This window comes from Silene latifolia, chromosome 6 (assembly GCF_048544455.1).
Source record: "Silene latifolia isolate original U9 population chromosome 6, ASM4854445v1, whole genome shotgun sequence".
NCBI classification, from domain to species: Eukaryota; Viridiplantae; Streptophyta; class Magnoliopsida; order Caryophyllales; family Caryophyllaceae; genus Silene; species Silene latifolia.
This window is the reverse complement of record NC_133531.1, coordinates 26,585,783-26,596,471: the sequence shown is the minus strand read 5'-3', so window position 1 is coordinate 26,596,471 and position 10,689 is coordinate 26,585,783. Positions and strand designations below refer to the sequence as shown.

General features: G+C 39.0%; 1 protein-coding gene across 1 annotated transcript; it reads left to right on the top strand.

The window, feature by feature from the left end:
• The first annotated feature begins 413 nt into the window (after positions 1 to 413).
• On the top strand, positions 414 to 6,094 carry LOC141586580 (ATP sulfurylase 2-like). The gene is made up of 5 exons (XM_074407868.1): positions 414 to 1,262; positions 3,076 to 3,481; positions 4,025 to 4,285; positions 4,917 to 5,003; positions 5,670 to 6,094. The coding sequence occupies exons 1-5, from the start codon at positions 709 to 711 to the stop codon at positions 5,799 to 5,801; spliced, it is 1,440 nt and encodes a 479-aa protein (XP_074263969.1). The 5' UTR covers positions 414 to 708; the 3' UTR covers positions 5,802 to 6,094.
• The last annotated feature ends 4,595 nt before the right edge of the window (positions 6,095 to 10,689 follow it).

The following is a 10,689-nucleotide window of genomic DNA, read 5'->3' as shown; positions in this document are numbered from 1 at the left end:
ATTGAGCCGACTAATTCAACCTGACCCAAATTCTTCTTTTGCATACTGATCGTTATCTTCAAATAACTTTAATGTAAACCACCGAAAAATGACCTGACCTCGACCCGAGCAACTCAAACTCGAATTAATCAGACCCGAACTTGGCCCAATTGATCAGTTTGTCAGGTAAGAATTAAGATGGATGTATTCATCTTATAACATTAAAACATGTAAAATATGATATCACCTGAGCATTTAAGGCTTACCTTTTGTTTTTTTTTTCTATACATTCTGTTTTTATCTTATTAATACTGTCTAACCGTCTAATACTTAAAACGGATACACCCACTTTCAAAAACAATTTGTCCAAATACATTACACATCACCCAAAAAAAACTCCCATTTCCCAAAAAGTAAAGTAGATTCCACATTTCCACTCCATATTTGTAATGGGATCATATACAACTTGCAAAATTCCATTTTATACAAATTCATCATAACCATACTTTTACTAAACATTTGAAAGCAAACAAGAACAATGCAACGTGTGGATATCTTTTAATTCAAGAGCATATCATATACTCCTCCACAAATTTCATATTCTCAACATCTACATTATTATTCTCCATTTCCCCTCAAATTTCACCTGATTTTCTGACACAATTAATCCAAAATACAACACTGTTCTTACAATCTTACCCAAATTCACACATTTTTTCAACAAAAATCATGTCTTTGACCATAAAACTACACATTTCAAGCTACCCAAATGTCCAACATTTATCCCAACAAAAACCCACCAAAATAATCCCCAAATACATATACCAAACCAACCCATTACCCAAAAAATCATTTCTTTTTCACCAAAATTCCAAACTTTCTTCAAAAATGAATGAAATTTCACCCAAAAAAAGGGTAATTAAAAGCTCATTAATTGACCCAGATGGTGGTTCATTGATCAATCTTATTGTACCTGAAAAAGATAGAGATTTGAAGAATTTAGAGGCTAATAATTTGCCTAAAATTAGATTAACAAAGATTGATTTAGAATGGGTTCATGTGTTAAGTGAAGGGTGGGCTAGTCCATTAAAAGGGTTTATGAGAGAAAATGAATATTTGCAAAGTTTGCATTTTAATTCATTAAGATTGAATGATGGGAATATTGTTAATATGTCATTGCCTATAGTTTTGGCTATTGATGATGTTACTAAAGAGGAAATTGGTTCTTCTTTTGATGTTTCTTTGATTGGTCCTGATGGAGATTTGGTTGCCATTTTGAGAAGGTGCGTCTCTTTTTTTGTTAGATTGTGTTTTTTGACTTTAATATGTTAATTGGGTTTGTTGTAGACTTGTAGTGGCTATTGGTTGAGGTGTGTTGTTTGTTGCGACACTTTTATGATGGAATAAAGCAAAATTGATTAGTGAATTACGGGTTTGAATTTAATATCTCAATTGGGTTTGTTGTAGTCCCATTGGTTGGTTTGTGTTAGTGTTTGTTGACGGTTTACGATTGAATAAAGCAAAATGGATTATTAAGTGACCTCTTTTGAATTTAACAAATAACAAGTCAATTGGGTTTGCTGTACTCTTATTGGTTTATTCGTGTTGTTTGTTATTGGCGTTTTAGGATGGAATAAAACCAAATGGATTATTAAGTTACCTCTTTTGAATTTAAATGTGTCAATTGGGTTTATGGTTTATTGGTTGAGGTGTCTTATTTGTTGACGGATTGTGATGGAATAGAGCAAAATGGATTAGTAAATTATATCCTTCGAATTTAATTTGGTTGAGTTAAGTTTATGTGTTTGTTGGTGGCATTTTATGGTTGAGCAAAGCAAAATTGACGAGTAAATTAGTTGCGATTCTGTTTATTATCAGATAGGCAGTCGTTCTATGCCATTATCGATGCAATTTTCATTTTAGGTCATCGAGAACTTCTTTCTGTTGTATAGTTAATATGAGCCTACTAGAGCAATAGCATTCACATGACCACATTATACCGCCATTTGCAGGAGTTTTCAAGGCATATGGTTGATGAGATTGTTGTTGGAGTTTTATATTATTACGACTAATTTAACTCATATAAATTCACTGATGCTTATATGTTGAAATTATGTGGTTAGATGGGAGATTACTGGTCTAGTAAATGGTATTAGTTGTCCCGAAAAGAGTGATCACCTTTAACTAGAGAGTTAGATGAAATGTCCTTGTAGACAAATAAGATGGAGAATGATGTGTTTGGGTTTGTAAAGTTGAGTTGGAGTGTAGTGTATTGATGAGTTGACCTTTAAATTAATAACAGTAATCATTGGGTGCGACAGTTGTATGGTGCAACGGGGTAATTTGTGTTTAATTAAGGGGGTTTTTCACATATAATTTGACCTCTAGATATGCATCAGTGTTGTGAACTCTGTCAAATGATTTTCTATTGGCTGTTGCTAATCTATGTACTCAACTAGTCAACTCCATTAAACTATCTTTTCCTGCTGTTGGATCATTATATTGATTGGCGTCACTGCTCTAATGATTTATCCACCAAGAATATTTCTGCAGTCTACCTTGTTTGTATATGTATAATTTTGATGGATTTGGTTTCTTATCCTTGTTAAGTTACGTCTTTTGAAGGAAAATGATACATGTGAATACTAGAAGCGTTTTCTTAGTATTTTGAGTGTATACCATTACAATGAAAGAGCAAGAGAGCATGGCTGTTAGCTTTCTGCCCTCTAATTGCGATAACTCGCAGCTTATATTTTTTTTATTACAGAGCTCCTTGTTGTAGGCTCTAATGCTCTATCATCAATTTCATCTAAAATTGGTCTCTTGAGATATTTCTCATGCTGATATAATGTCTTACCAACCCTTTTCTAAAAACCACCTATATGTTGTTTCTAACTAATTTTGATAACTTGTTTTTATTATACACCACTATTTTCGGCACTTAAAGCGACTTAGTATGGGTTAAATCTTACAATATGCTTGCATTATTATGAAATGGTCTTATATATCATGTACTATTTTGGTGATCATCTAAATTCATCTTAGGTATGTCTTGGCTAATCGACAGTCATTTATTTATGTTACTTTAAATTGCAGCATTGAAATATACAAACACAATAAGGAAGAGAGAATAGCTAGGACTTGGGGAACCACAGCTCCTGGCTTACCATATGTTGAAGAGGTAATTACACCGGCTGGAAATTGGCTTATTGGTGGAGAACTGGAGGTGCTTAAACCAATCAGTTACAATGACGGTCTCGATCACTACAGGCTTTCTCCAGACCAACTTCGGAAGGAATTTGATAGGCGTGAAGCAGATGCTGTTTTTGCGTTCCAGCTAAGAAATCCTGTTCATAATGGACATGCTTTGTTGATGAATGATACACGTAAGAGATTATTGGAAATGGGTTTCAAGAACCCGATTCTTTTGCTTCATCCACTTGGAGGTTATACCAAGGCAGATGACGTGCCATTGGATGTCCGAATGGAGCAACATAGCAAGGTAACTCATCTGATCGATCTGGATCTCTTCCATTAGGTTTTTTTCCCTTGACGCGGAGTCTTCACTCAGGTTGTTTAACTCCTGTATAACGAAAGTGTTTCCAACCAACATGAACGCTTTACGTTGACTAGGAGTATGATGAGTAGTGTCTGACTCATCTCCTCTCAACATCTGATGTACTCCCCTCTTGACACGGCAAACAAAATGCTACTGGTATGTGGAATTGTGGAACTGCTCCATTTACATTTCGCACAATATTTATGAGCAAGCAGGTTAGACAATTTGTAAAAATAAATGAGGTATAAGAAGGTTAGTCAGGTCTGCCGTAAGATATGTTTCACCTGCATGGCTGCATTCAAATCGCAAGGGTAAAAAAAACTGAGAATATGAGTGTTAAGATCAACTTATTTTGTGGAGTTGTATTACCTAGTCCCAGACGCCTTTACACGGAGTATTATTAAGCCCTTCCTATGTTTGTTATGATACTTTATCCTCGCATTTTTTCTTATCCTGTAATAAAAAGGTGTTTATTTTCCTCCTTAGGTTCTCGAAGATGGAGTTCTTGACCCAAAGACTACAGTGGTGGCTATATTCCCGTCTCCCATGCATTATGCTGGTCCAACTGAAGTACAGTGGCATGCGAAAGCACGTATAAATGCTGGTGCAAATTTTTACATTGTGGGTCGTGATCCTGCGGGTATGGGACACCCAACAGAGAAGAGGGATCTTTATGATCCTGACCACGGGAAGAAAGTATTGAGCATGGCACCTGGACTTGAGAAGTTAAACATTCTACCCTTCAGGGTGAGTCTGAACTTCATTGTTTCCTTTCCATTTTCATATATCAATGCAACGAGACTTCTGCATTCCAAAGACAGTAACGTGATATGATCAATGCATTATTCTTTGAGATGGAAGTATAAAATTGTCTTTTTATCCATTGGGCCTATATAGTGCATTATGGGATGCAGGACTTGTTTTCTACCCTAAAAAAACTACAGTAAAACTAGGATAAGAAAGCAAGGATGTTAGTAGACCTGAAAGAAAAGCCATTCCATTATAGTTGCAACTCAGGTCAAGTCATTTTTGGTATTGATCACTTTCGGGTCAATTGTTACAGTTACTACTTACTCGGTCATTTGCTGTCATGTCTATTAACCGTCTTAAGTTTGATTACAAAGCAGTCTAACCGGTTATTTCAGATTAGTACCGATCAGTACAGTTCGGGTCAATTTTTTTGGGTCAGGTCATATTTGGGTTTGCATAGTTCAGACTGGCTGACTGGGTACTGGTTCAGATAACTGATCTAGGTGCTAGTTTTCATGGTTTTGAAGGGCGTGTGGTGTCTGTATAATACTATAATTTGATGTTGCATTTAGTCTAGTTTTATAGATTTTAATTTCTGCACTAACTGCTGATCTTAATACTCCTGCAGGTGGCAGCTTATGATACTGTGGCAAAGGGAATGTCATTTTTTGACCCTTCTCGTGCTAAAGATTTCCTGTTTATTTCGGGAACCAAGGTAATTATTTGTACCTCTGCTGTGTGTATGTTTCAGATGATTCAACAAGCTTCTTTTTAGAAAATCCGAAGTGTGTGCGTGCACGTGCGCGCACATCTGTGTGTTTGAATAAGCATAAGCATTAGGGGGAAAAAGGGACGAGCAAAAACACAAATGTACTATAAAGAGGGAAGGAAGATCCCGTGAAAAATGCACATTATGAGGGTCAAACCTTGATATCTAAGGGATGTCAGTGGAGCGAGGCAAGGGCAGGTGAATGTTACCACGTGCCGGCACCCACCAGCTTAAATCCATCCCCGTACCCGCCTGACGGGTGAAAAAATTAACCAAATGAGCTCCGTAGAAATTTGTGAACTTCAGATGAGCTCTCAATATGTCAATAAATGTTAAGTCTATTTTGCCTTTCTCATGGAGCCAAAAAAACACGATTCTTTGAGACTTTGATCTTAAAAAATGATGGAATAAAGCAAAATGACTCCCTAATATTATTAAATATACCAGTCAGCTGGTGCAGTTTCGGACACAAACAATTTCTCTATGTTTTCAGCACTAACCGCTTTGTCATAGAAGGAGATTCTTTAAGTTAATGTTTTGCTATAGTTTAGAATTATTCTCATGCAACCATGATTAGCATAACCCATTTGACTTTTGCCAATGTGGTTACAGATGCGAACTTATGCAAAAACTGGAGAGAACCCCCCAGACGGCTTCATGTGCCCAGGGGGATGGAAGGTATTGGTCGATTATTATGCGAGCCAGCAAGAAGAAGAGTTGAAGCAACCAGCTACTGTATCCTAGCCCGAGCACTAATTCAGTAATTCAGCAAGCTAGAAAACTGGCAGCAAATTTTTGTCCAGTTTATTAACGTATGAGTATTGTTTTTGAGTTCCGCTATACACCCGTGGCATGTCGTTTCATTGTTCGATTCTTAACTTGTTTAACTGAGAACCATTTATTTTTCTGGGAGTACTTTCACTGATGCCATAGTAAATGATAAGAGTATGATTGAGGGCATTGGAGCTGTAACCTGTAAGACCCATTATGATGATAATGGGGTTTAAACTCATAATATGAGTGCCAATTTTTTAGGACTTTATCAACCAAATTAGTTTGAGACGCCTGAAAAGTTGAAATTATAGACTTGGCTACTCGTGTTAGGACTTGAGACATCACTTGTGTTTTTTTTTCTTCTCTACAAGTGCTCTCTTTTGCTCATTCCCAAGTTTTAAAGAGCTTCTCTCCATTTTTTCTCATGGAAAGCACACTCTCTATATAGAGGAGTCCTATTGTAGGGAAAAACACACTTATCAAGTTATTATGCTTCCAAATGTGGAGACCTATTAGTGAATAATCCCCTAAAGAGGGATGTATTGTATTGATGTATATATATAGGCTTTTACAAGATCTCATATTAAAACTGTCCTATATACAAGGATATATACAAGGCAAGAATCAAGGTGAAATATTTACATATTCACACTAATACGCCCCCACGCTTGGAGCGGGAGGAGGTCGAATGCTCAAGCCGGTCCGAAAACAATTAAAGAGAAAACGAGTAAGTCCCTTAGTAAAAATGCAAGCATATTGGTACTCAGCGGGAACATGTAGAACACGGACGGAGCCAACTTGGACCTTTTCACGCACGAAATGAATATCTAGCTCAATGTGCTTGGTACGTTGATGTTGTACGGGGTTGCCAACAAGATAAACAAATAAAATATTCACGAAGAAACTAGTGTGGCACGACTCACGAGTGATTGGAACACGAAGTTCATAAAGTAAATTGCGAAGCCAACTAGTTTCAACAACAACATTAACAACACCACGATATTCGGCTTCAGCACTAGACCGGAAAATCGTCACTTGACGGTTTGACGACTAGGAGACAAGATTGTCACCCAAGAAGACGCAGAACCGATGTCGGCGGCGAGAATCGGGACAAACGTTACACGGATCAAAGTAAGCCGTGATAGAGATGGAGGACGATTTGGAGAGTGATAAGCCATATTCAAGCGTACCTTTAACACAACGGAGCAGACGTTTTAAGAAATGCAGGTGCGGCTCACGCGGGGCATGCATAAATAAACACACTTGCTTTGCACGACATAAGCAATGTCGGCCTCGCAAAGGTTAAATCTTGAAGTGCACCAAAGCTTCGAAAGAGCAATGAATCACACACGCTTTAAAACCCTGTGATAAAACAAATGTCGTAAAGCGTTGGAACCAAGCACGAGGGGCCTGCTTAAGGCCATATAAAGACTTGCGTAGACGACATACATGATTACGAGCATTTTTATCAACAAATTCCGGGGGCTGATGCATATAAGCCGTCTAAGCCAAATCACCATGAAGGAAAGCATTTTTGACGTCAAGTTGGTGAATCAGCCAAGAGTGAGACACAACGAGGCTAAGAACAGCACGAATCGTAGTGGGCTTAACAACAGGACTAAATGTTTCATCACAAATAACACCAACTGCTGAAATTTACCATTAACTACGAGGCAGGCCTTATACCTTTGCAACGAGCCATCACTGTGAAATTTGTGGCGAAAAAGCCATAAACATCGAATAACATTGGCATCACTCGGCCTAGGCACCGGATCCCAAGTGTGGTATTTACGTAATGCACGAAAGAAGTAATAATGCGCCGTAAAAAGGGTCGAATCGAAGCAATGAGAATAATATCATCTACATAGAATGCGTCGTAATGCGAGAAATTGTCTTTCATACCAATTTTTCAGTTCGGGCCACGAAGAGCTTCATGTGGGGATTTGGGTAAAGGTGAAATGGTGGGTTTTTGAGTGGCAATAAGGGATTTGGGTTCCGTTCATCCCACGAGTGGACATCGTGTGAGCACGAAATAGAGGTGGTGGTGGGGGTCAATGGGACAAACGGTGAGGGAGGGACTGGTTGCCGTAGTGGCAAGATATTGGGTGGGTGAAGTGTGTAAGGGAGGGGTGCGCGGGATGGACCCTCGGCGGAGGTGTTTATAGAGGCGGGTTGGGGTGCAGTTAGGGAAGGGTTGAATTTGGGTGTGGTGAGGTCGTGGTGGGGTAGTAGGTTCGATGAGGGCGGAGGTTGTGTTGGTGATGGGGTGGGAATGAAGTCGTCATATAGGAGGGGATTAAGGGGTGTAGGTGACGGGTTTGCGGTGAAAGGACTATTCGAACGGGAAGTTCATCGAAACTGACATAACGAGATATGTGAATTTTACCAGTGCTTAGATCAAGACACCCATATTCACTATGTTGAGCTAGGTAGCCTAGAAAGACACACTTAGTAGACCGAGGAGCTAATTTGTGAGAACGTTTGGCAGATAAATTTCGATAGCACGCACAACCAAACACACATAGATGCTCATAAGACGGTTCCTTGGCAAAGGGGCAGAAGTTGGTGAGCGAAACTTGAGAGTTTTTTGTGGGAAGAATATTATGTAAGTGAACCAGAGCATGTAGAGCATCGACCCAAAAGGACGGAGTAATAGACTGGTGATAAAGAAGAGCGGGGACAATTTCATTTATACGACGGATCATGCACTCAGCTTTAACGTTTTGTGGGGATGTTTGTGGACACGAAAAATGGAATTGAAGGCTAGTATGAATAACAAATGTTTTAAAGGAATTATTGTCTAATTCACGGCCTAAATATTATTGGAAATTTTTAATAGAACATTGGAATTCTGTACTAATATATGCAACAAATTGACGAAATTTGTGATATACCTCAGACTTTGCTGTCAGCGGATAGACTGATGGTCTCAAGTTAAACCTCGCAAGTGCACGATTTTATCGTTGTACACTTAAAAGGGTCGATCCCACAAGGAGTAGGTGGAGTACTAATCGTTCTAATTCACCGGTTTAGCTAAGTCGATAAATAACAAAGAGGGTAGTAACAATCTAGCGCTAAACTATCAAATTTAAAGACAAACAACAAGACAAGGTGAAAACAAGCTAAAGATAAAGGAAAGATCAAATAAAGAGAAGGACTAGAACTCGGTCCGACCATAAACATGAGTAATTCCACATACTAATCGTCTCGGCTAATCAAAAGGGGTAGAAAGGTAAGGGGGAGATGGCTCTAATTCGCCTAGAACCTCCCTTCCGGTCTCGCACTAGGACACTAGCTACTCCGACTAACCCCCTCCCGGGTCCGAAAGTCGGTATCCCTAACTCAAAACCCGACAACCCCAAGAACATGCATTTTCCCAAGGAGGTCAAGTGAATGGTCAAGGTCATTAAGCCCTCATCATATTCCGGGTCATCCCACTCCCCCTTCCGGAGGTCGATTTCAAACGCTAGCCTAGAGGCACCCTCCCTCGGTTCTCCCTTCCGGTCTCAACCTTAGTTGGTGACAAGGGTCGGTCCCCAAATATTCGACTAACAACCTAACCAACTTCCGTTGGTGGATAAGGGTCAAAAGCCGACACTACCCGGGAACTAAACCTTAAGCATGAAAATTCCCCTAGACTACCCTAACCAATTTTCCCCACAAATTAGCCTTAGTGACAATTAGTTAGTGAAATTACCCATATCGGGTCAAACCGAGTCCTAGAAGGAGACTACTCACTAATCATGGTCCTAATTGCAAAATAAACAATAAAGATGGAAACTTTGGTCACAAACATGGTGAGGAGATGAATCTTACTACTAAGCATGCAACAAATCAACAATAATTAAGAGAAGAAGAGATTATTTCTAATAACAAGATTAACTAATCTAAAAGGCACAATATTTAACCAAATCACTCAAAGATTAAGTCTTTGAGGACAACTATCCAAGGATGAACAAATGAAAGAGAATCAAAGCAAAGAGGAACAATGAAAAGATGAACAATGATGAAATCAACAACAACAAACAAACAACAACAACAATTTTAACATAAACAATCAAATAAACTTGAAGGAAGAACAAAATGAAAACAAATGAAAATAAGGAGAGAAATAATACAAATCAAGAAGCAAGAAAAGAATTATGATAGAATAAATAAGTATAAACTTTCAATCTTTTTCTTACAACCCAAATTCAATCACAAATTGATTGAATTACTAGTCTAATTAAGGAATGATTAGCAAAGGGATTAGCAAAGTTTTAAACTTGAAGGGGAAATATTCTCAGATCTAGGGTTGTGTGTCAAAAAGGGTTTAAGAGGGGGTATTTATAGGCTTTTACAAGATTAGGAAGAAAAGAGGAAGAAAAGAAGGAAAAGCCCAAAATCTCGTGCTGCTGTGTTTTGCCGGTGCACCGGCAGCCGGTGCTCCTACCGGCAAAACCGTGCAAGGATTTAAAATGTCTGGCATCCGTGTTTTGCGGTGGGCGGTTCTTGGCCTGGCAAGAAAACACCTTCTTCAGACTTCTTCTTCTTTGTTGATGTGTGAAATGCCGGTTGACCGGCGCCGGTGCTCCTCTGCGGCGAGTCAAGTTATTTCACCAATTTCTTCAATTAATTCCACTTGTTGTGCTTTACCGGTGGGCGGTTTGCCTGCCTGGCAAGCACCTTCTTCAGCTTTTCTTCAAAACCTTGAGTGATTCTCTGGGGTGTGTTTTGCCGGTGGCTGACCGGTCACGGCCTGCCGGCAAAACACAGAGTCTTCATTTCTTCACCTCTTCTTCATGTAAAGGCAATGGGGTGCCTTTCTTGCCCCAATTTCTCCATACTTGGGTCGTTTCCTACAAAAGGATACGCAAGG